The sequence below is a fragment of the Caloenas nicobarica genome, chromosome 1, assembly GCF_036013445.1.
Source record: "Caloenas nicobarica isolate bCalNic1 chromosome 1, bCalNic1.hap1, whole genome shotgun sequence".
NCBI classification, from domain to species: Eukaryota; Metazoa; Chordata; class Aves; order Columbiformes; family Columbidae; genus Caloenas; species Caloenas nicobarica.
The window spans coordinates 53,544,669-53,571,328 of NC_088245.1; the positions used below are offsets into that span (position 1 = coordinate 53,544,669).

The window sequence follows — 26,660 nt, forward strand, 5'->3', positions numbered from 1 at the left end:
TTTAAATGTGCTATGACATTTCTTCCCTACTGTTCCTCATGTTGAATTTTCTATATATGTATTATTTGTAGGAATTATCTTGGTTCAAAGAGAGTCTAAACATAATTTTGGTATTAAAACTGGTACTACTACTGACCATGTTGAATTTCCAAAATATTTCTAAAGTGACTTGTACCACTGAAATTCTGCATATTGTGTATGAAATACAGGAAAGCTTTCATATCTCAGCTGCCGCATCAGCAATTAACTGACCGAAAGTCCGAGCAACTGACCAAATACATCTATATTTCACAGAGAAACAGTTGGTACCTGCCTTAGTAGAAGACTCAGGGACAATTCCCACAAAATTAGGTGAGTCAGTGATGTTTCATTAGGTTGAGATGCCATCCTAGAATAGCAGTGAGTGAATGAGTGATATCTTGAAGTCCAGTCACCATGAGTGTTAAGGTCACAGGCTTATGGCAGATATGAGGATATGCCCTATCTGGAGGCAGGTAACGGTATATTCCAGTTTCCAAGAACTTCTGCAGCAATTTAGATAGTTTCTTAGTAAAGAGCAGACGTAAGGCACAAACTTTTAGTTGTTTCGTTTGGTTGATTGGTTTTTGTTTTGTTTTATGTTGTTGTTGGCTTGTTTTGGGGTTTGTTTGTTTTGTTGTGTTTTTGTTTTTGAAGACAACACACACAAACACACAAAACCAACAGTGCTTACACCATAAAAATACTAGTTTCCTCTAGGAATTCTAAAATACCAGACTTCTGAATTTTAAGATTAGTTTCAATTATTCCAAGGTACTTTGTGGTTAGACAGAGCTTAATTTGGTCCTCTTGTGTGGTGATGCTTTTGCACGTGGGCATAATGTGAGTCACCTGTGCTCATACTACCACAGACTCAGAAGTGCTGATGAGGAGCTCTATCAAATAAATCAATCCTATCTCCGCTGCTGATTGTTCAGAGGTAACCCCATGAGATATTCTTTTTTTCCTTCTCACCACTCTCCTAGGTTAAATCCTAGTGCAAAATTAATGATTAATTGCTGGTTGATAGTATTTAGACCGAACAAATCTGTGTCAGATGTTTTGTAACTGGAGAGAAAAATCTCACTTGGAGGTACTTTTTACTGTTCTTGGGATTAATCTTTATAGAACTAGATTACTGTGTATATTTTGCCACATATGTAGCCGACTGTAAGGTTCTTTCTAAAAAATAAAAAGGAAAAGTACCTTGCAATCAATAGCCTTACAATTTGCCAACTGCTGTAGTCTGGTGTCCTTATTCTATTTTTGCAATTTAAGTATACTTGCCTTCCTCTACTCAGTTTGCCTTCAGTATTATTGCTGAGGCTCTGAATTGAAAGGGTAATATGAAATGAATTAACAGAGGCTACAATATTCTGGGTTAGTCTCGTTTTATGCTTTCTCCTGATGTTCCTTTTAGCATTGTTCTTGTTTTTTTTACTAGTAAGCCAGTCTGTGGGTGGTTTTCCTTTTATTATTTCATGGTAGAGGGAATACGGGAGAGAAATAACGATCTAGGAGGGATTTATTATGTGTGATGCTCCAATTTGCTGTCCTTCTCCCTGCTGACACTCCTATACAAGCAGCAGATTGCCTTACTGCTGTGCTTTTTGGATCTTGAAAGAAAGAAAATCTGATACCAGTGATGTTGGTTTCCTTTTCATACTGTTCAGCAGTAGGGAACATGAACATTTATTTCCCTCCTCCATTTCCACAAACTATAAACAATTCAAAGATTTTTTTTTTTTTCCCCCCCACCCCGACATTTCTTGTTTAATCCGTATTACCCTTTATGGCACTCAGTCCTACAGGATATTTTTGAACTTTGATTCCTCTGCAGTGTCCCTTCTCTGTTGTAGTTAATACCATCACTGTCATGACACTTACTTGATGATTCTTTCATCTCCTTTCTGGTTCTCTCCCTAAAGCTTTCTTTATAAAGTAAAAGTATCTCTGAAACACTTAGTATGGGCTGTGATTCCTCAGCTATTTATCTTCTGTGTGGTAATATAACACACATTAAAAAAAAAAAAAAAAAAAAAAAAACACAAAAAAAACCCACAGCAGGCCTTCCTCTTGCTGTTTGCTTCCTCTTGCTATTTCTCTCATTCTTCCCAGTAATGAGGAAAGCAAGTGTTACATTGCTGGGTGCAGATGTAGTCACCCATTTACCTTTGTTTGCTCTGAACCAGCCCAAGCAAAGATGTCTGAGGTTGTATTAGGTCTTTCAAACTGAGACCAACCAGATTTCTCATGTGGCTGAGAAATCCATGGAAAGGAGCAGGGGGAGAGGGCAGGGAGCTTTTTGGCGTGGGTAGCAGATGTGCACAATTGCAGCTCTGGTACCTGTTGTGTCTGTAGAAAGCGAAAAAGATTAAGTCAATAATATATGTTGATACCATTTCTGCAGCATTGTGGTCTAAATAAGTAAATGTGATAGAAACAGATGGAATATATTTGTTGTATAAACTAGTTAGTAAAAAAGAGTGAAGCATTGGGACATATGAGCTATTTGCCTTTTTTTTTTTTTTTTGTCCTCCCTCCAAGGAGAAATAGCCATTGCTAGTAGATACTTTGATGTAAAAATATTGGAATTAAAGAGTGGGTCCAAATGTAGCTTTTCCATGAGCACATTTAATGAAATAATGAAATTTATGGAAGACTTTATCTGGATGACTAACTTGTAAGCCAGATCTGCAGACCACGTAGGTTTTTCTTTCTTTGCTAGAATATTTCAAGTGTCAGAAAGTTTTCTTTAATGTTGCTGCCCTCCTTTAAAGACTTGCCAGTTGTTTCAGCTTACTTTTAGTACTTTCTTTTCCCCCACTCTGTACTGGTTTGCCCCAATTTTCTGCAAATATTGGGGATTTTGGCTAGTCTAGGGATATTAATGTCTACTTTGAAACTTCTTTTGTGCATGCTCTTTTGAGAATATTTGCCAGCGTGCTTCGGGTAAAATAAAATCAGAGTTTTGAAGAGATCTCTGTTGATTATTGTAAGCATTCAACTAACTGTTTATTTACAAATGGATTGTGATTAATACTCTTTGAGTATCGGAAATATTTCAGCACAAAAAATTCGACCAGATTACAAAAAAAAAAAAAAGAAGAATGAGGGACATGGACATTCCTCACAAAACCAGTAATAGAGAAGATGCTGCAGTTCTGTCCCTCAGCTTATTCCATAAGGATTTCCTATGGGACATGGGAGGTTCCTCCTCCTTTCACTAATTCAGAAAACGTGTTTGAATCCACTCCATCTACAGGATGCTTTTGCTTCTACCAGCATAGAATATTTTCATATTCTTGTTCAAGCATTTTTTTGTTTGGGAGAGAGGGGAAAGTATGACCTTAAAACTGTTGGTTAAAAACTCCCCTGAGAACCTGAAGAATGTTATGTCAGTTGCTTCTTGAATTGATACTTAATAAATTTCTGCCTGTGGTCTTCTGGAGTGATTACTCCATGCGGTGTACCCATATAATGGATAAATCATAAAAGGATACCAAGCCATAAAAGTGACAAAATGTTAGTTAAAATCCCTAGGTAAACTTTTAAAGTGCACTTCAAAGTTCTAAAAATACCAACTTTTAAGCTGAGGTTTTTACTTTTAATAGTATTTTTAAATCCCAATTGCTATTGTCATTTTACCGTGGTATCCTCAAGGTAGATCAATGATGGTTCAGGGGCTAACATAAAATGTCAAGATAATATAATTAACTAGTATAAAGAAAGCAATTTTGGAATGGAATTACTTGATGTAATGAATTTTTGGAGTAAAATAATTTTATTCAATGATCCACAGAGGGGCAGGTGATCTTGTTCTGGGTTCATTTTATGGATGATTAGGGAAAGAATGTGGTTAAAGCCATTAAACAAAGTAATGCTCTTTGAATTTTCTAGAAGATTTCTGTATAAATATATTTTGACAATAGTAATATGGAAGTATTAATGAAAGCAAGCTTGGTTTCCTCTCAGATCTTGCTAGGAGTATTTCATATACACATTGCTATACACCGTACCATCTGAAGGACACGCAGCACCCTTTAGAGCCAATATTCCTGTATGATGCTCTCTGAGATCCATAACCTATATAAAATGGCAGTTACAGTGAAATGCTTTGTCCCCACACTGCATAATATAAATTTAACTGATAAAATTGCACCTAATCAAGAAAGTTACTGACAGGTTGAACTACTTTGGTTTTATTTTTTCGTGTTGCAGTTCGAAACCAAATCATTTTGGGCTTGCTTGTTCTTTTTGCATATGTTTTTGTCATGAGATAATTAAATTTGGGTGAAACCATGGCTTAGCCTTTGCTGGAAAAGGTTAGTGTGACTGTTATAATGAGGCAATGCCAGCAAGTCCTCCTAGTGAATGCACTTCTTTCCCAAAATCATTTATTTGAAATATAAATCATATTCCTGGGATAATATTCCAAATGCTTTGTGAGTTCTAGACTCTTGATTCTTTTTCTTTGTAACTGTATTTATACCAGGGCTTTCAGCAAGCACACAAATAACTTCAGCAGACCTTGTTTCTAATGTAGACTCAACCAGTGTGTTGTCCAGACTCTAAGCACTTTCTAGTAGAGTGAATTTGTGATTTATTAGTGTTGCTTCCTGTCTGCAGCGTGACCTGTTTTGGAAGTGAAATAGGCTTTGATCAAGTTTAAATGCTGTGTAAGTTTAGCTAAGATGTATAGCTGCAATTTGGTGATTTTGTTGTTGTTGTTGTTGTTGTTTTGTTGTAGTTTGTACTTGAATAGCCATTATGTCAAACTAAAGCTATTTTTGTATAGTCTTCTGCTCTTAATGCAAATGTTTACTTCTCTATGTGATGTTATGCTCTGGAATTCCTTGAAATGAATGAATACTAATATTTTGCATTTTTTTCATAACTACATCTGTCTGCCTTATCTACAGTGAAAATTATTGTGTATTCTTCACCTAGTTGATTTTGTAACGTTTAAAATAATCTTTGGTTTAGAAATTCTTTAGATAGATTCCACATTAAAAGATAATTAATAAATATTGTCACTTCTCTGTTAACAGCGCCTATCAAATGGCTCCATAGACTCAAATGATGAAGCCAGTCAAGTTGTTGAACTTCAGGAACTACTGGAAAAGCAAAACTATGAAATGACACAAATGAAGGAGCGTTTGGCTGCCCTGTCTTCCCGGGTGGGAGAGGTAGAGCAGGAGGCAGAGACCACCAGAAAAGAGCTCGTTAAAACAGAAGAAATGAACAGTAAATATCAGAGAGACATCAGGGAGGTAAGGAGTTCATCACACCCACCTCCTTTTTCTTGACTGCTGTTCCTGTGATACCCGGTACTAACTGATGGAGGCCAATGAATATGGGAAGCCAAAGTCAAGCACTGATAAAAGCCCTTGTATGTAGGAAACACAAAATGTACATTAAGCAACAGTACTAGAAATCTCTTTATAAAACCGTGTTTGTAAAAGTGGGTTTGCATATATGAAACTCTAATGGGAGCAAGGACAACTCTGTTGTGGTTTAGCATTACTAGAGTGAATTCTGGCAAGTTTTCAGCTATTTCAGGTTTTCAAGATGAACTCAATTGAATAGAGATGCTGGTCATGTAGACAGTCTAAAGTACATTTTTAAAACATCTGAGCTTTTTTATAAAATGGTGTTATTTATATAATCAATTATAATATTTACTCATGTGTGGTAACTTCATTTCCCCTGTTATAATATACTGTTCCCTTCTCTCAATAAATGGAAACACAATTCAATTTTCTTTCCTCCTCTTAAATTTGTGATGCTCCTTAGTACATTCCAGAGTATCTTCTCTTATGTGGAGCTCCCTCAATGTATGTGGATTGTTGGCTTCCAGAATCTACTTCAGTATTTTGAAATTAGAGTAGTTATCTTTCTGTTACACCACTTTCTACAATACAGGTGTTTCATGTGGGTTTATGTATGTATGTGTGTGTGTGTGTATATGTATATATGCATTTGCATGTATATATTTAACCTGTTATTTCTAGTTTTCTGGAAGAAATTTTTCTTCAGAACTTCTGGTGCCTGACATAGCCTCAAAGTGTTGTCACATCTTTGCACTCTACCTCTTTTTAAGTATTGTATCATTTTATCAGGTTATGAAAATAGTTCCCTGTGATTTGTTTATTCTTTTCTACCGCTCCTACGTTATATCACTAGGGGTCTCTAACATCTCCATTCTTATTTACCTTTTTACAAATATTCCTGTTTCACGGACACTTGGTTGCCACTTGCTATTTCTCCCTTAAATGCCACATTACACCATCTACAGACATACTTGCTTTCAGCCCTTCGCTTCCTGAGGAAAGTGGCCGCTAATACATTTGCATGTACAATAATTAGCAAACTTCAGTGCCAAATCTGCTGCAAAAGGTGTTTGTAAAGTGGAAGTGCCTGTCTTCATTATTTCATACTACCACAAAAGATAGTCTTTCTAATGCAGAAAATTAAATACCTGCAACAAGAAGGGTAGTTTAGTATTGTGTAACTTGGATAAATTATAGGATATTTTTCTGTAAGTTTTTAATGAATTACGTATGTAATTACTTTTTTTTTTCTCAGCAATATGCAAAAGGACCGCTTGGATATGGTCCATTTTGGGACTAGCTATTTGGATCCATTGATATGTTCATTGTATCTTTCTTGAATAATAATCTTTCTTCAACACTGCTTTCATAGTTTAATATAAGACAAGCAGCAAGACATGCTCATCAGTGAATATTTTCATTGTGAAAGATTTCGTGGCAACATGCAAGCCAGACACATGTTCAAAACTAATAAAATTTTCTGCTTTTACTAAAATTAATTGAAGAGAAATAAATAATGTCATAGAGTAATGTATACTCAATCTAAATTACAGCTATTGGTTTCAGTGAGGCCAGCTCGTAATACACGAATAAAAACAGCTCAAGATTTTAAATAAATCCTTATCCATGACATATATGGATAACGTACCCTGGTGTTATGGTTATGTTACGTATCCAACATTGTGGTCAATTGTTTTCTGGAAATTTCAGGATATGTTGCCTGCTGTCTTCAACATGTACTTCAGCACAAAATATTAGCGGGACCCAAGAATAAGAGTGGAAATGCAGATTTACATTTTTTCCCCAAATCACTGCGCTGTATTTGTACTATTGTGTAACTATATGAGTTTTTTCTATTTTCTGATCAAGCATGCTGTTGTTTAAGTAGAAAACAAGTGAATGTGAGCAGCATTTGCTATGTGTTTTTTCACTGAAAAATATAGAAACTAGAAAAATATACAAAAGGTGAGGTTTGTTTCTGTTTGCTCTACTCAACAGCTACCACTTTAAATACAGTTATAAGAAATCCCAAAGGAAACAAATTCTCCTTAAAACAGAAAAATTACTGCTGAGCATACTTTACACCTCTGTCTCGCCTTAGCATGAAAATTAAACAGGTATAAAATTGTGGCATTTTAATTGCATGGTTCTTGATGGTGTGTTTTTTGTCATGTTAGGCAATGGCACAAAAGGAAGATATGGAAGAAAGAATAACTACACTGGAGAAGCGCTACCTCAGTGCTCAGAGAGAGTCCACCTCCATACATGACATGAACGATAAGCTGGAAAATGAGCTTGCAAACAAGGAAGCCATCCTACGTCAGGTGCAGTATCTGCGTTAGTCAGTTGCTTTCTTCATAACAACGAAGATAAATGCAAAAAAGGGAGAAGATCTACAGTAGGAGGTTTCCATTAGGTTAATCTGTTCATTTTTAATCAAAATATCAGTTTATCTAAAAAAAAAAAAAGAAAAAAAAAACCACAACAACAAACCACCACACAACTTTTTCAGCAACTCTAAGCTTCATATCAGCCACCACAACTCTGAATTCCAAATCGACATGTACCTTCAACATTGTAAAATAGCTGTGTTTTCTAACAGTGTCTTGCATATATGCGCACCATTATATTGCCTAAGTAAAGGTTTATGTTTGCTTCCTATGTAATGATTTTCTGAATTTTATTTTTAAACAAAATATCAAAAAATAGTGTCAGCAAAATAAATTCCCTAGTGATTTCACAAATTAGTAGTATGTAAATAAAATTTTACAAAGCTGAATGACCCTTGAATATCCTTTAGAAAGGTGTATAACATGATTGTGCAGTTTTATCTCAGGCTACTTTGTTTCCATGGTGATTGCAGAAGCTGAAGTGTAAAGTGAACCGAAAAGAATGTTTTGTGATTTGAAGAATACAATGTGAACAGAAAGCTAATGTGAAATGAATATAATTCAAACTGTAAAAGATTAAATTGCTCCTCAGCCTCAGTATCAGACCTTTACTTTTTTTCACCTATCATGTCTTCGCACAATATAAAATGCTATATGAGAAACAAGCCTGTATGACCTGAAAATCTCTGCTTCTATGATTGTATGCAAAAATATTTACACACACACATCCCTCTGTATGTGCATATATATGTACCTGCATACGTCTTCAGGGAAATGAAAGCATCAGAACTCAAACTCTCTGGCTTTTGCCAGCTTCCTTGCAGTATTTTGAGAGGTATCTTCAATTGTTAGGAAGAAAAAACACCCAACAATGGACAAGTAATGTACCTGCATCTGAACTTTTATTGCTGCCAGTGTAAGTCATGCTGTGCTGCAGAGGTCTGCCTACTCAAAGCAGTGATCAATAGAACTAGGCTTAGAATATATACAGGCAGACTTAAAGTTGTTTTGCAGAACTGTGAGGTGGAAAGCCTAGTTTTTCATGCCTTTAAAAGATTAAAAAGGAATCTAAAAGCATACTTCTTTTTGATGTCTTTTATTACCTGGAATGAACAGGAATGCAGGAAACGCTTATCAAGTCATTAAAAAATTCTTAATCATGTGGTACATCTCAGTAGGACAGAAAACACTGCAGTTATCAAAAGTCCTCCTGTTTAATGTTTATCACAGATTAAACAATTTCACTTGTGTAAAATGAGACTTAATTGTAGGTTCACAATGAAAAATACCACTGCAACCTTAAGCAAATAGCAACCAGGTTATGATCATGAATTAAATGTAAGTTTTAACATTTCCTAATATATGACTGGCATTTGTTCGGAAAATTGTGTTTGGCAATTTGTTCAGAAACTTTGCTGGGAGTTCTGTCCTTTTGAAATTGTACTTCTTTCCCATTTTAGCTCATACATAAACTTTTCTGTGAGATAGACTCAATATTTCCACGTAGAAAATTCTCATTTTATTGGCACCAATACTTTTCTTTTGTTCAGATGAACAGCACATGTATCAGAAAAGCTTTTTGTTCATTAGTGCCATTTTACAACTCCTTTTCTTCACTTTCTCATGTTCCTTGGGCCTCAGTTCATTTATCTTTATTAAGACTGGCAGCCTACCCTGTTCCATGCTTGAGTTAATACTTTTCCAACGAGCTCTCCCATGCTGTGGAGTATCTATGCGTATGTAGTGAGTTTTGCTTACTTCTCTGATACTCAAAAAACTGAAGAAAAATCTTAATTCTGATTTTTTTTTTTTTTTTTTTTTTTTTTAATACCTGTTTATCTATCTTTGGCCTTCAGTTGGAAGACAAAAACAGACAGCTGCAAGAGCGCCTAGAGCTGGCGGAGCAGAAGCTGCAGCAGACGATGAGGAAGGCTGAAACCTTACCCGAAGTGGAGGCTGAGCTGGCTCAGAGAATTGCAGCTCTGACTAAGGTACTGTCCTGAGAAATAGCTTCGCTCCAGAAGCCCCGTTGTTTAATGTTGATTTGCATCCCAATTCCTCTCCTCAAGGACAAAACAAAGGAGAAAACATTTCCTGATGAGTATGTGCCACGAGTTTAACTAGGAGTGGTCTCAATGCTGTATTTGTAATTCTTAGCATTTTGGTAACAGGAATAATAGTTATCTGTAAGTTAGCCTAGACTATATTTACAAAGGAGTCATGTATTTCCAATATACATGAGCCTTACTTATGCTAGGAGGATTCATTTTACTATGTAAGAGTTTCTAATTTAAGGGGAGAGGGGTAGGGAGAAGTCCCAATCCTACACTTACTTAGTTCTTCTGGACATTTGCATTGACAATGTATATGAAACAACAATTATTTGCGTTCCAGTAAGTGCTATAAAATCAAATTTTAGTGGCAGCTGGGATCATTTGTACAACAAAGGTGAAGACATACTTAAATGGTTTGTTTTGGATGATTCTTTGCATCATATATCTGAAAAGACAAATGTGAAACCCTGAGAGGACTTCAAACTGTTTTTTCTTATAAATTTATTATTTGACAGCTTTCTTGCAGTAAAAATAAGAAGATAAAAATAAATTTTCAGTAGTGTCGTTTTCGTGTTTGGCCTCTAACATTTTCAGGTGTGCATGTAGTTAACACTACAGCTCGGGTATTATCAGTTTCATAAAGATGTGATAATATGTTTATTTTTCATCTCTTAAAATCAGACAAATACAGAAAAATGCATTTAAGAGGTTGTATTACATATCACTCTGATGTATCTAAGCTTTCCTTTCTCTGTTACCAAGGAATGTTTCTAGCTATTTATGGACCTAGCCATTTTGATATTTGATGGATCGTTTTCAATTCTCTTATTTTTCTATTTATAGTGAAGCTTTAGGTGCTGAGCAGCTCACTACTGCAGTCCAATTTTTAAGTAATTTAGTTAAGAAGTAGAAAGGAGGAGAAGCTTTGGGGAGATTTGATGTTTGAATGGTTGAGGTTGGTTTATTATTTTAGTAAGGCAATATCATTATTCAGTAATCAAGATTTTGTGCTGTCCATAGGTTTATACGAATGGGTGGGAATTTGAGAGACTGAAAATAGTAGGGGACGAGGGGGGAGAAAGAATCAGCAAAAAGGGAGCTACATGAAATACCAAATATATATCATTTCAGTTTGATAAAAACTCAGGTGTGCATAAAGGCAATATCTTGGCATTTCAATTTATTTTTTTTTCCCAGTTGTTTCTGATTCAACAAATAATTACATATTGTAATTCCCTCAGTAGCTTAAAAATATCATTTTCTATTTTAAGAAATTTTTTCCTGAGTAATTTCTCCAGCAATTAGACACCAGTAAGTATTTTGCAGTCTCAAGCATGTCTTTTCTTGCAACTGCATTTTTCCTTGAACATATGTTAATGGCAAATAGTGTAAGAAGAAATCCCATTTCAACCATGCAGAGCACTCAGACAATTCTATAAGATACTGTTATTGTGACCATAAAGCTGCAGTATACATCGCTGTCATCTTACATTATTTCATGGGATGTGGTTAGAGAACAGTGAACAGAGCTGACGCTCCATCCCATTTCACTTTAATGTACTTTGATAAAGTTTTTGCCAAGCAGAAAACTCTAAGAAGTATGTTAGATTGTAATGCCAGTTCTGTTAATTTCTTTGTGATTACATGAAAAACTGAAGTAATTTTATTTAAAATAGTGTCTTGGAATACATGACATGAAGAAGCCTATATTTTATATGTCTTGTACATAATGTCTTTGCAAACTGTAGATATTAAGTGCTGATTTGACAGCTCCGATGTTCAAAGTCCAGTACTTTTCATGGGTCACATAAATGTAGCTTGGAGTCAAGGATGGTACTGTAGTCACTGCAGCTTACTCTAAGTAGTTTTAAATTAGCTAGCTGGTATACTATTACCACACTAGCTATTCAATGAAAGCTGCAAGACCTATCTAAGGGGCTGAATAATGCTTAATTTTTCCTTTGTTGAGGTTTGCGCCTGCATATACCTTGTCGGTAGGGCTCAAATTAGCTGACTGCAGTCTACCTGAAGTCTGCCTGCCTGAGCTATGGTCACTGCATGTCCACGTATAATAAGTAAAAGATGAGACCCCTGAATCAGCTAGTCTTTCTGTGCTGCAAAAAAGTCAAAACTGATTCTCCTTTCTTTTGTACTACCTCAATGAAAGTGGCTTCTCTGAGATTAATGGGGTTACAATCATATGAAAGAGGTGAGTTAAGCCTAATATTGTATGTGTTTTTTAGAGGGAACTAGTATGGGGTAACTGGAAACAATGACTGCTTCACTGTGGGGAAAATATAAGGCCAAGTATTTACATGTGGAGATAAAACAGAACTAACATGACGTGGATGTGATTTCCTCCTCCTGCCTCAAATTTAAAATACGCATGTTACAATTCTGCATTCAATTTATTATACTCTTCTTCATAAGAAGTCTGGGTTGGGATTCTGCAAAAGAAGGATGTTGAATGAGATCCCTCTATGTTGTCAGTTTTTAAAAGGAGTTGGTTTTCTTTTTATATCTGTACGGGCTAGTGAATGTCTTTTTGCTACTTTTCCATGACCAAACTAGTCCATAAGGAGTGAACTTCCAAAAGTTTGGACTATACAGTGAACTAAGATAAGTACCCATAAATTTACCTGAATCATTTGAGCTTTTCTTTGGCTTTGTTTTCACTGTGTTCTGCCCATTGGGTGAGCAACTGGAGGGTTAGTCAGCCTGTGGCAGACTAACCTGGAACAGCATGATCCCATGTACTGTGCTGTCCTGCCTAGCCGTCGCACTCGTATCTGTCTGGTCATGACAAGTAGCACAGCTCTCGGCATGTATCCCAAGATTTAGACTACCATGACTCATTGAGCCACCTTGTATTCACTCTCTCAGTATTGGTCTGTTTGCCTTCCCTGAAGAAGAGGCGGTTGTAGAAAGAACTTCCCTTCAATGTTAACTAAACCTTTCTTTATCCTACAAGATGTTTATTTTCCTCAGAAGGGAAAGACATTGGAGAATCTAGAATCTTCAGATGGTTAGTCTGTCAAACACGGTTTCTCCTTCCATGTATTCAAGGAGGGGTCTAGTGGAGACAACCAGCATCCACCTACTTCCATTCACTCACTCCCACTAGTAGTCATTCTCTCCTTGGGTGCTTGTGCAGCAGAGGTGACATGTCACTTCTCTGATCACAAGACAGCCGTCAGCATTTTACTCCATCATTCCTGTATGCAGGTCACCAGAAATACCGGCAGTGCTTTCCGGCTCCATTAGAGAATCACTGACATGGAGAAAAGGAAACCATAATCATGATAGACCACATTTAGCATAATAACACATTCAGCTTATTTTAAGGGTAATAAAAAATGACTTGAAAGTTGGAGGCAAGTGGGACACAATGCTGGTTTTGTGACAATGTGGGGATCTGATTTGCATTAAGTAGGGAAGAAGTTGCAAGGAAGTGAAAAGAGGTCTGCAGTGGAAAGGAAACAAAGAGGAGAAAAAAGGTTCTCCTGCAAGAATTGGATGGGGTTAAGACAGAAACGTATCTGAGAACAACGGAGGGTGGGAGGATGATGTGTTAGCTGAAAAAGGAAGTTGATAAATCTTCTGAGGGGGAAAAAAAAAGAGAGAAAATCTTCTATGGGGAGGGAAGCCCAAGAAACCTCCACATTTACAATACATTACTGTGTTCTCAAACCACCTCTCTTCTTGTGCTTTCCTTTCTACAGAAGATTTTCTTCTGATATAAGGAAGAAATGAAACAGTCAAGTTTGACAGAGCTAAATGGAAGGAGTTACTAAACCTACAAGGTGTAGAATGTAGTGGGGGAATGAAGGAGGGACATATCTAGTGGGTGCCTAGTGACTGAAAGTTTGGGATTCAGAAAAGGAGGTGACTTAAGCCTACATATTTTGTCACATTTATAACACATTAGAAGTGAGCTTGTGTACAAGTTGATAACTTTGTAAACTGTTGTGACTCAGTCACCATGGTCACCTATTTTCACCTTGGATTGCATAGCTCAATTCAATAATGCATTCCTTCTTCCTGAATAACTAACTCATTCAAAGGATAGCCAAAGGAATGTGTGCAATAAGAAGCCAGTAGAAAATCTGGAGACAGCAGGTGTGCAAAAGTCAAGGTCTCAAAACTGTGGAAATTGGCTTGTCCCGTTAGAAAATGTTAGATTTGTTCCTGCAGCTCAGCGTGAGGAAGAAAAATGATAGCACCTGTACTGTACAGGTGCTTTCTGCATCTGAAATTGGATTATTTTTTCAACTAAGATGCAAAGACCTAGAAAATGTGCAGTGCCAACAGTAACAGATGATGTGAAAGCAACTTTTTTTTTTGTGGGCGCATTTGCAGCAGGAGCAGCAGCAGGGTTTCGACAGGGTTAGAGAGCAATAATAGAAGCTGCTTTGGTACTCCCTCAAAGTAAAATTTTCCTGTCTATTGCTGGCTTATATTGGCTATTTCTTTGCTATTTCATAGCATATAGAGTGCAAAGTGAGCATTAAGACTCATGCTGGTATCTCATAGGGGTCAGACATTGTTAGTTTTTGTCCATATATTTTTAATCCAGTCTAATGCACAACTTCACAAATCTATTTATAACTGAATGTGCTGGTTAAATGCTTTAAATGCTAGTTGCTGAATACCACACCATGTGTCTTACTAATCCTCCTGTACAGAGTACTGTTGAACAGGCATGCAAGTCATATATTAAGAAGAAGAATGTAGGGTAAGGTCTGCCAAGAAGTAGTCATGCAAGTTCCACTTCAGCAAGTTTTGAACTCAGTTAACTCTTAGCAAGGCAAATCAGAAGAAATCCAATTTCTCTTTATGAATCTCACAGCCCACAGTTGCTCCTTCTGTCTCACATTTATCTGAAATTCTGCTACAGCAAGGTGACTAAAGCTGGTGTCTCGGCCTCTGCCTCATGACACAAGGCAGAGACTGAGACATTCAGTATTTTTATGGTAGGCTCCCAAGTCTCCTAAAGAGCCTGTTCCAGTGGGACTGTCTGGAGTTGAATAACACGTGTGAACAACAAAAAAAGTGTAGCCGCCAGTGGTGTGTCAATCCTAACAGTGTGGCCTGGGAAAGCCTGTGCAGGAGGTATTTGCAAATCCATTAGGGAATAGCTGAATTGCTAGGTTATTTTTGTCTGGAAGGGCCTCAAAGTAGGGAGTATGTATGTGGGTTTCTGTCTCCCCAGCCCTTACAGAGGATGCCCTTTTGATTCATGCAGGGGCTGCTCATGCATTTGGCACCTAAGAACTGGTGGTTAAAATCACTAAATTGCATTAGAGCCCAGGGCAGGTACTAAGGCTGCACACCTGTGCTTGTCCTCTGCCAGGCAACCAGTCGAGCCTAATTGTTTAATGTCTCCGTTTATGAAATAATTTGGTTCTTTTAAAGTAATACAGAATAACACTTTAGGAATGAACAAATGAAATGCACGTAAAGGAAACGTAGAATAATCAAATACATTTTAAGTGTTTAGGATAATGACATTTATTTTGATTCTAAGGCATAGTGAAATTTAATTAATTTTAATGTCTCTTCATCCTACCAAAGAGATGTAAAGGGAGACGAGTTTGGAGATCAACTCTTTTCTTTTATGCTGGAAAACAAAGTAGAAGTACTCTGAGCCACATTTAAGAAGGTTTGTTAGCGAGAATGTATCTATCAACATTTTAATATTCTTAATGAAATAACTGAAAACTATCATGCAAAAAACCTCTATGTTTATATATATCTTAAACGTATACTTTACTGATTTATTAAAGCAGTAGACAGTTATGAAACAGCAGAACTAGATAGCTCTAAGAACCTTAAAATAACATCATGTTCTTTCAAGAATGTTTTCTGTATAAGAATTCAGATAACTCTTAATTCTGACAATAATTTTATTCCTCTTCTTCCAAAGAATAGCTAGGCCTAATACAACCATTATTTTATGCATTGAAAAGACTGTTTCCTGCTAAGGAATGATGTATGGCATGGTTTGGACTGAAAATCTATTTTTCAGTTTGATAAATAAATGTGAATGATATAACTAGCTAGAGCAATTTCTCAAGAACAGGTTATGACAGACAGCACCACATATCAAAAGACTTAAATGAGATCCCCTTTGAACTCAGAATTATTAGTTTGGTTATCTTCATATTTTGCATTAACCTGCAATTAAGTGTATAGAAGCAGTGAAGATTAAGTAATTTCCTTTTAAAATTTGCAGTCAGCTAATGAAGCTTCCAAGTAGTTTAATTTTGTAGGATGAAACTCCCAATGGGTTCTATATCTCCCTCAATGAAAATGGTTTCAAAAGAGGTAGAATTTCTTGAACTAATACCACAGCCAGGACTCAGAAAGGGGAAAAGGGGAAGGATAAGGCTCGATCACTTTCTGGAAGAGTTAGAGTGGTCTGGTTTTCTACAGTTGTGGAGACTGAACTTTTTTAATCCTGTCTTCCTATTTATCCAATTGGGAGAGGAAGCCGCGCATTAGCACTTGTGTACTGGAAGAAACTAATAAGTAAAACTAAAATATAAGATAAATTCATAAAGGGGTTGTCACTGGTCCAAGTCATAATGAATAGGAAAAGGTTTCAGATAATAAATAAATTCAAATACATCACAATAAGCCTGCTTCATGGTCAGAAACAGTAAGTGCACTTACTAAATGAGCTTAGTTACAAAGTATACTGACTTCCTCTTAAATTTTGCAAGAATCTGAGTTTCGTGATTATACTTACTCTGAAAAGAATAGTAGTGATCCTAAAAGTTAAGCATTATTCTTGTATGTATACAAAGCAGGATTTTCTCATATGAATGTCTCCTATCAAAAGCTGCAATTTATATTTATAAATCTCCAGACCACAGGTTTGTTTTCTGTCTGAATTTTTTGGTCCTGATAATACTACTGAGTTTAAGTTATCAGTAATTTTAAGTTATGATATACAGCTGGAATCACTTTGGTATCCCTAATTATTCTGATAAAGTGTTAGACAACAGCATGAAAAACAGTCTCAGTAAAAAAAACCACAGTTGTAAAATCGGTCTTTCTTGTGCATATCAAAGTTTGCTCATCTAAAGATGGAGTTCAAGGTCTCTTTTTGAGAGACGCTAAATCTGACAGAGTGAAATAGCATTTGACAAGCAGGAGCACACAACTCAGTCATCAGTAGCATTGTCTATACGCCTTGTGCCCATTCCTGTTTCCATAGCAACAAATCCATTATAGCATTTCCCTTTCCTTAGGGTTTGGTTTTTTTTTTTTCATTTTGAATTATAACATAGACGTGTTTGATATGACAATAACAAGAATATTCATGTTTTGCAACAGACAACCTAATTAAGATCAACTTCTGTCAGAAGTAGTAATGAATCTTTGGATGGATTACCATGTCTATACTCAGTAATGACTTTTCATTCCTATTAATGAATTTTTATTTATAGGTTCTTCTTTTATCTGGTGACCTTGATCTTCCAAAGAGATCCACCAGGGTGGATCCTTTCAAAGGGATGAAAACCATATTGTTTATTTGGATGAAAGGGTTTATGTAGTCTATTCTAAAATGGAATACTAAAATTTGAGCCTTGTCTTTTTTGATATTCTTTCTGTTTTCTAGAAATTAGGGAATGTACCATAACATTGCACAGTTCTGTAACTGACCAATCCATTAATTTAGTATTTATGCATTGTTTTCATTCTTAGAAAATGATAGAAGAATTATAAAGGACTTTCTGACATTGGCCTCACGGAGTCCTGTTCTGGTGTTTAGTTGGCCATAATAAAAATATTATATATATAGATAGATTAGACAGTATTGCTTTGAATCCACTCTGTAGTAATATGTCATCAGCCAGCCATCACTAACCTTGAACTTCATGTGTAGGTTGATAGCTTTTTTTAGCTTTCCATTATTTTCAGTTTCTCCACATCAACTGCATCATATTCACCAAGTATCAGTGTAGTTTATTCCATATAAAAATCTGTCAGCTAAAGTATTAAATTTTCAGTCACACTTTTCTTTTAAGCATTCTGTGCTGTGTTCTGTTCAGTGTCAGTGTCTTTAGTTCTGATTTTTCAATTTTGTCCCTCTCCTTTTCCTTGACTTGTTAGTCTGATCCAACCTCTTCTACCTCATCTGATGATTATCAATATGTTATGGAAGCTAAGCTACAAGAAATGATCTCCATACGTAGGAAGGTAGTCCTACTGGACTTTACTTTCTATTGCTAAGTAGAATCCATCTGATTTGTTTTCATTTTAACTTTTTTTTTTTTTTTTACTTTTTGTTATTGATAATCAACCATCGTGCAGTTCAGTGCTTCAGGAGCTTACGATTTTACGATGGCAGGTTTGTGTTCAAACCATGCACAGTCTGCATGTTACATTTGGCTGATTTCATTGCTCATAAATAACTCCAATGTTTTGCTGATGCTTGGATGTAACAGGCCTTTGTAGCTGACACATTTCAAGCAATGCTGTTCAGCTGCCTGTTTAAATAAAGTTTCTTTTCGGAAAACTAAGTTTGCAGTTAGTAGTAGCTTGCTTTATGTTTTGGTTAAACTTTACTGAGACAAAGACTTCCAAAGCCACTTCAGTTACAGAAAGAGTCTTTCTATTTTTTTACAGGCAGAAGAAAGACATGGAAACATTGAGGAACGTATGAGACACTTAGAAGCTCAACTCGAAGAGAAGAATCAGGAACTTCAAAGAGTATGTGTATTTTAGACAATTTCCGTGCACTTTTCTTCTTTTAATTTGTCAATATAGTGCTACATTATGCACTCCAGCACACAAATATATCTACCAGTAAATGTTTTGTTTATAGCAGTGATGGCAGCGTTTTCCCACTTTACTTAACTGTCTCAGTATACTAGTTTACATCTAGTTGCAGCTTTTGAAGTATTCCACTGATATAAAAATGAGTGTGCATTAATAACTGTAATTGTGTTTCCTGTGGAATTTCTTTAAATGGCTACAGTTACCATATTTTTTCTTTAATTTTATAATGATACAAGTCTGTACTGGTTAATTTGGGACCCTACCAATCTGTCTCTTCTGTTCTGCATTAAAGGCAAGGCAAAGAGAAAAAATGAATGAGGAGCACAACAAAAGATTATCGGATACCGTAGACAGACTTTTGACAGAATCCAATGAGCGTCTGCAGCTACACTTGAAAGAGAGAATGGCAGCACTTGAGGAAAAGGTACAGTGCAAAGGCTGGTATAAAGTTCAGCTTAATAAAGGTTCTCCTGTGCAAAACCTGTTCTGCTTTTATTGGGATGGAGGCATCATGCTGATTTTTTATTAGCAAATATTACCACAAATACAGTCTAATTTATAGATTCAACTCTTAATTCAAGGGTGCACTTAAGAATCTTTCCAGAACTACTGCGAGCTGGATATACGGAATATTATGACCCCATTTAATCAGTGAGGTGTCGGATGAAGAGCTTGTCAAGGACCAGTGAACAACACAGCGTAAGGCAGTGAGAGAAAGTGGACGAGAACTGAGGAGTGGCCACATTGTGAATGTGCTCTCATTCCCATATTTTAGTCAGATGATTTTGCCTCGCTTCCTCTGGGAAGACTAAAATGTTGTCACCACAGGAGAAGGAGAATCTACCCTTGGAGAGGGAATGCTATTTAGAGGTTTTGCATGATGTGAGACACAATGGGCCTGCAAAATTCAAATCCCATGACCTTTGCGTTCGCCCTCCTTAATCCCTACTTGTTCTAATTATTCACCTTTGGTTTGAGCTGAGGGGAATCTTTCATTGTCTTTCAGAAGGACATTTCGGGACCTTCAGAGGATGTACTTCTCTTATATCCTTGAAACTAAATATCATACGAAGCAATATGCCTGCCAAAAGAAAAAAACGGGGAGAAATAGTTGTGTAGGAGTATAACCATTGCTCAGTTCAAGGAAAATGCAAAGTTTCTGCTGTTCTTGAAAAAACATGGTCCTACATATTTGGATTATTTCCAGTGTTTAAAATCTAATGTATACTTAAACTGAAGCATTAAAATATTTTAATTTTAAAGTCCAGTGAATATGAAAGTTCATTCATTACTTAACGTTGCTAACTTGTATGTGGAGGTTACATGTATATGGTGATACCTGTAACTTAACATATCCCTAATTTCTTCCTGGTTTATCTATGGGTTTTTTTCTTTTAATTTCTAGAATGTTTTGATTCAAGAATCTGAAAGTTTCAGGAAAAATCTGGAAGAGTCTTTACATGACAAGGTACTGTAAATACTGTAATTATATCTGTTTCCAACAAAATTTATATATTTTTATGTGGAAATATGTGTATGGTATATTAATTATCCAACTAGCATGTGAAATCTTCCTGGCATCAATGATAATTCCTTTAATCACCCAGATGTCTTAACTAGCCTTTGAGGGTCTCTAAGAATTGTTCTGAGCCAAGTTCATGGTTGAGATCCTAGCCCCAGGAAGTCAGTACTAAAATTCATATTGATTTCAACTGGCTCTGGAATTTTTGTTCTATCAGTTTTAATTCTGAAAAACTCTTGTTTAACAGAGATGTATGCACAACTGGTTACACTTTCATAGTGAAGAACATAATTGCTTGATTTGATGCAATTCTTCTTAACAGGTGCAGTGGCATTATGCTAAATATAGCTGGAAGTGGCCTTTCTTAGTTCATTGCAAATTAACCCCTAATACTGTTTAGTGAATCAGTCAAATTAGTTATGAATATTTATTCCAATCCCAAATGTTAGGATTTTGTTTTGAATTTATGCTTGCCTTGAGTGCAGTAGGACAGGCAAATGTATGTACCTTCCGATTCACAGAAGTGTTTTGTAATGTGACAGATCCATTTAAAAGTGATTGTATAGAATTTAAAAAACATAGCTCCATCCAGTGCTAATACATCATATCACATCTAAAATTAAGAACTTTCAGAAAAATAACAAAACGTATCTGTTCAAATAAGTTGTTATTTTCATGTACATTCAGATAACCTTGTCAAAAGGCAGATAGATTAAAGTCCCAGAAAGGAGCTTGTAGGGCATTTAAAATAAATAAAATTATTGCTCTCTACTACCACAGTTATAAGATGATTCAGCTGTTGCAAAATGGGAATCATAGTTCACCATCAAGATAGATAACAAAAAGGACATTTCTAAAGCTGTGTCAATTGAAACAGAAGTTTCTATCATTTTGCTTGATTATGTTATCTCCAACATAACTTTATTGTTTTAATAGTGTCAGAGTGGAAGTGAATACAGTGCCTAATTCTTTTTCAATCTATTTTCTGGCTTGAATGTACGTATCAACTCTAGACAAAGATGAAAAACTGGTATAAAAATCTACATTTGTATCAAAAGTATTTTTGCAAAGATATTCTTATTTATTATATTTCTTGATTCATACTTAAGGATGGGAAGTGAAATAGAAATACCACCACTACTGCTCTGTGCAAGTGAAGATGAATTCTCTCTACATACAACCACACAGATCTGACTCCAGAGCTTCTAAGTTCCCACTTTTAAGGGTTTATTTGTTTCACCTCAATGAAGAAACTGATGAAGCAATTTGCAGATAGATGGACATAACGCCAAATATTAATAATCTCTATATAACTGGCGAATGATACAAGGAGTATTACCACCAAGTTTCTGTAATTCTATTCAGTGAAGAAATAGTGTAAAAATACTGTAATAACAATTACTAATCTGATAGTAATTAAGTGCAGATCCCTTTCCTTCTGAGCATTTTGGAAACCTGAACATTTTAAACTGTAAGAACAGCAGCATTACTTCATCCCGTGCTCTCTCTTAGTTTGTTTTAAAATTATTTTATTTCTTTTCATTTTCTTAGTAGACTATAATTGTTTGTAGGATTTGGGAACAGCGCTGGTTTCCCTCATGGTTGCTGTCAATAGTCTTTGGTTAGTTGGTTCCAAAAATGGTGGCATTGTCATTTTTTACCAGCAGCACCTAATACCAGAATTTCACTAGTCCCCAAGAGCGACCTGTGAAGCTGCAGTTTGATAAAACACCTAAAATGTGGTTCTCTCTATTTCTGTATCTCTTTTTGTAAATAAAAAGCCAGGACACAATCTCTGTCTCTAAAGGGCGAATGGCGTTTCGCATGCTGAGCTGTGCGTGGCATGGAGGGTGCTCGTTCAGCGCTCGTTCTTTTCCTGACCTTAGCTGCTTAAAAAGAAGAAATTAAGTCTGAAGTACAAACCTGTCCTGCAATCACTTCCAGCTAGTGGCAGAATACCAAAGTATGCTATACAACCTTTTCTTGATGCATCTCTTATTGACAATCAGGGAACTTGAACAATTTTGCTGCCTTTTCTTATATAATCAGTGCTACATTTGTTTTATCTTACTTGTTTAGCTTTACAATAGCAATAGCTCATAAAGTAAATCTATTTTGTATCACAAGTAAGCGTATCTTACTATTTTCATTTCCAGGAAAGACTTGCCGAAGAAATTGAGAAACTGAGATCTGAACTGGATCAAATGAAATTGAGGGCTGGTTCTTTAATTGAACCCACATTGTCAAGGTAATGTTTAGTGACAAAAGTTTCCTCACTTTGCATTGAAATAGAAGATAAATACGAGTTTTGAACCTTTACAACAGGGATGTGTTTAGACTATGCAGAAAAATAATTTATTTCTTTAAAAATGTAAAATCTGTGCTATGATTATTACTGTTGCTTTTCACTTTTTTCATAGGTAAACAGGTCCTTATAGAAGTGAGTATACACTGAAATATTACTGAGATTAAGGGAAGTCTTTTTAATTGTGGAATGTTTTCAAAAGTACATCAAACTACCCAGCTTTTCCCAGAAGAGCTTAATAATGAAGTCGAAACCACTGTTTTTAATGCTGAAACTAATCAGCGTATTTATGATCATATTTATTTATTCTATACATTATATCTAATGATTTTTTTAATTACCATGGAATAACTCAGCTTGGCTTAGTGTGTAAGATAAGAACACAGATCTTCAGCTGTGAAGAAGGCAGTATTCAGAAAGATCTGACAATATCATAACAGAACATTAAACATTATGCCTCATTTTGGCAAAAAAGCAATACGGGAACAACAGCGAGACAGATACCACAGAAATAGCTACTAACAGCTGGAAGTAATTTACAATAATAAATATAATAATAATAAATATAAATAAGAAATAATAGAGTCATTATTTTATTGATAGTTGTGTGCCATGTCCTGTTTTCAAAACAAGCAACATGTTGACTTCTAAAACATGCCACCCAAAGCTCCAGGGCCAAGATTAAATTCAGAGCACTGTAATCCTCTAAAGTTATTCTTTTTGGATAATTGTTTTGTTGCATCAGATATTGTCTGCCCGTTGTTTCCTCAGACGTCTTGCTCAGTACCTGGACGTGGTTTCTCCCTCAACCTTTTACTGTGTCTTGGAGTAGTATTTTTCTGCACATGGAGAAGTGTAAATCGATGAAATGCAGAATGTGATGCTTGTAACTGTTCACGTTTTTGTTCCTGTGGGAGTGTAGGTGTGACTACAGGCACACATGTTTTTTGAGAGTGCTTGCAAGGATACAGCCTATTGACCTGCTATAACAAACCAACAAAACCATAGAGATATTTTTGAAACAGCCATCCTTGGTGAACAGCAGCCTTTCTTGCTGGGTAGATGATAGTCATTAGCTTGTACTCTGTGAATAGAAGTCTGATTGGCTCTTGTCAAAGGGCTGTTTGAACTTGATAAGCTGTCTAAATGTCTTGGGAATTCAGCAGTTTCCCCCAAAACTGTATACTTCCCCTTCCATGACCTCACCTCATGAAGCTACCAGCTCTCTCAGAAATAGGGAGGTATCAGCATTAAATACTTATTGCTCTAAGCACATATTCAGTTCTGTATTTACAGGAATTTGTTCTTCGAGCAGAAGAATAATGAAGCTAGTCAGCAGAACGGTATTTGCTGCCAGAGACTTGCACCTGAGCTGTTTCTTTTCTCCTGCCAACTTTCTATATACAAAGTACCAAGTATTATCAATTATCAGAGCAAAGTTCTGTTGCAGCAAATGTGGTACAAACATAGAAAATAAAAAACAGTCATTGTCTGAACTGGTTTACTATATACAGATGAGAGACATACAGAAAAATTAAACATGCAAAGCCCCAAAAGGGTACTTGAAGGTAAAGGGGCCCAAGAAAGTTGGTTAGCATTCAGGGACTGCTTCTTCCAAGCTCAAGATCAGAGCATCCCGACACGTAGTAAGTCAAGGAAAGGAGCCAGGAGACCTGCGTGGTTAAACAGGGAACTGCTGGGCAAACTCAAGTGGAAGAGGAGAGTCTACAGATCATGGAAGGAGGGGCTGGACACTTGGGAAGAATATAAGGCAGTTGTCAGAGGATGTAGGGAGGCAACTAGGAAAGCTAAGGCCTCCTTAGAGTTAAACCTGGCGAGAGGGGTCAAGGACAACAGAAAGAGCTTCTTCAAATACATGGCAGATAAAACTAACACCAGAGGCAGTGTAGGCCCACTGACGAATGGGGTGGGTGCCCTGGTGACAGAAGATACAGAGAAGGCAGAGTTACTGAATGCCTTCTTTGTCTCTATCCACTCTGCCGGAGGCTGTCCTGAGGAGCCCCGTACCCCTGAGGCCTCAGAGGAAGGCAGGGCAATGGAGGAGTTTGCCTTGGTTGATGCGGACTGGGTTAGGGACCAGTTAAGCAATCTGGACATCCACAAATCCATGGGTCCAGATGGGATGCACCCACGGGTGCTGAGGGAGCTGGCTGAAGTCATTGCTAGGCCGCTCTCCATCATATTTGCTAAGTCATGGGAAATGGGTGAGGTGCCTGAGGACTGGAGGAAAGCAAATGTCACTCCGGTCTTCAAAAAGGGCCAGAAGGAGGACCTGGGTAACTACAGACTGGTCAGCCTCACCTCCATCCCTGGAAATGTGATGGAACAATTTATCCTTGGCACCATCTCAAGGCATATCAAGGATAAGAGGATCATTAGGGGCAGTCAACATAGCTTCACTAAGGGGAAGTCATGCTTGACCAACCTCATAGCCTTTTATGAAGACATAACCAGGTGGATAGATGATGGCAAAGCAGTGGATGTGGTCTACCCTGACTTCAGTAAAGCATTTGACGCCGTCTCCCACAGCATCCTCGCTGCTAAACTGAAGAAGTGTGGACTGGATGATCGGGTAGTGAGGTTGACCGCAAACTGGCTGAAGGAAAGAAGCCAGAGAGTCGTGGTCAATGGGGCAGAGTCTAGTTGGAGGCCTGTATCTAGTGGAGTGCCTCAAGGGTCGGTACTGGGACCAGTAGTATTCAATATATTCATCAATGACTTGGATGAGGGAATAGAGTGCACTGTCAGCAAGTTTGCTGATGACACCAAACTGGGAGGAGTGGCTGACACGACAGAAGGCTGTGCTGCCATCCAGTGAGATCTGGACAGGCTGGAGAGTTGGGCGGGGAGAAATTTAATGAAATATAACAAGGGCAAGTGTAGAGTCTTGCATTTGGGCAGGAACAGCCCCAGGTTCCAGTATAGGTTGGAGAATGACCTGTTGGAGAACAGTGTAGGGGAAAGGGACCTGGGGGTCCTGGTGGACAGCAGGATGACCATGAGCCAGCACTGTGCCCTTGTGGCCAAGAAGGCAAATGGCATCCTGGGCTGTATTAGAAGGGGGGTGGTTAGTAGGTCGAGAGAGGTTCTCCTTCCCCTCTACTCTGCCCTGGTGAGACCTCATCTGGAATATTGTGTCTAGTTGTGGGCCCCTCAGTTCAAGAAGGACAGGGAACTGCTGGAGAGAGTCCAGTGCAGAGCCACAAAGATGATGAAGGGAGTGGAGCATCTCCCTTATGAGGAAAGGCTGAGGGAGCTGGGTCTCTTTAGCTTGGAGAAGAGGAGACTGAGGGGTGACCTCATTAATGTTTATAAATATATAAAGGGTAGGTGTCACAAGGACGGAGCCAGTCTCTTCTCGGTGACAACCGAGATGATAAGACAAGGGGCAATGAATACAAACTGGAACACTGGAGTTTTAGAGAATTTTTAAAAGGTGAAATAATAATTTTTCTAATATTATGGAAGTTCCTACTGGGCATGATGGGAAGCATGAGAGAAGATAAACTGATGACTGGTCAGAAAAGGCCATTTATGATAACAGTATGTGCTCTGATACATGCTTTATCCAAAACCTAATACATTTTTCAGTATCTGTGACATTTTTGTATATCCGATTTTATTACTATAGCACATAGTCACATTTCAGAAATTTGGGTACCTCTTTTGAATTTTTTTTCTTGCAGTATTTATTTTTTATAAAACAAACTGTATTAGTGCTTGACATCCTTCCATTATTCTTTTAGAATTGTCACAGGACTTATAACACAAGACAGTAATTATATTACTTCATACTACTCTGTCAAAGTAGCTTGTAGTAGAGGCTTTCACATTTATCATGATGTTTTCATATTTGCCATTAATCAATATTCAGACATCACAGTTACAATGTTTTGTCTTTCACTTTTACCTTTAATAAAAGTGATGTTTGAAATTTGAGACCAATATTTAGTCTTCCAAGTATGAGTATGTTTTAATTCAAATTAAGTTACTCTCAAGGAAAGATGGATCTCTATGTTTAGAATAAGACACATAACTAAAGCTCAGGAAAACAGTCACAACCTGCAGTTTTCAGCATAGATATACGTGGTTTTCTGAATTACATCCCCCATTTTGGAAAGCAGACATTCGCTTACTTAGCTTATTTATGTCTAGGATTAAAGCCATCATTTTCTTGAACACCATTCTTTTCAAAGTGAGCAAAGTGTTTAAGTACAGAACTTATTC

At 36.9% G+C, this 26,660-nt stretch overlaps 1 protein-coding gene across 5 annotated transcripts in view; it reads left to right on the forward strand.

Annotated features, from left to right (window-relative positions):
* Positions 1–26,660, forward strand: part of PPFIA2 (PTPRF interacting protein alpha 2) — a 315,886-nt gene that overhangs the window by 243,747 nt on the left and 45,479 nt on the right. For 3 of the 5 annotated variants that reach the window (XM_065626972.1, XM_065626974.1, XM_065626975.1), the window contains 7 exons: positions 5,070–5,291; positions 7,529–7,675; positions 9,598–9,732; positions 18,433–18,516; positions 18,878–19,009; positions 19,991–20,053; positions 22,264–22,355. In XM_065626972.1, coding sequence (XP_065483044.1) covers positions 5,070–5,291; positions 7,529–7,675; positions 9,598–9,732; positions 18,433–18,516; positions 18,878–19,009; positions 19,991–20,053; positions 22,264–22,355 — 875 coding nt within the window. Of the gene's footprint in view, positions 1–5,069; positions 5,292–7,528; positions 7,676–9,597; positions 9,733–17,916; positions 18,004–18,432; positions 18,517–18,877; positions 19,010–19,990; positions 20,059–22,263; positions 22,356–26,660 lie in introns of all 5 variants that reach the window. The other 2 variants (XM_065626971.1, XM_065626973.1) reach the window with 2 other exon arrangements.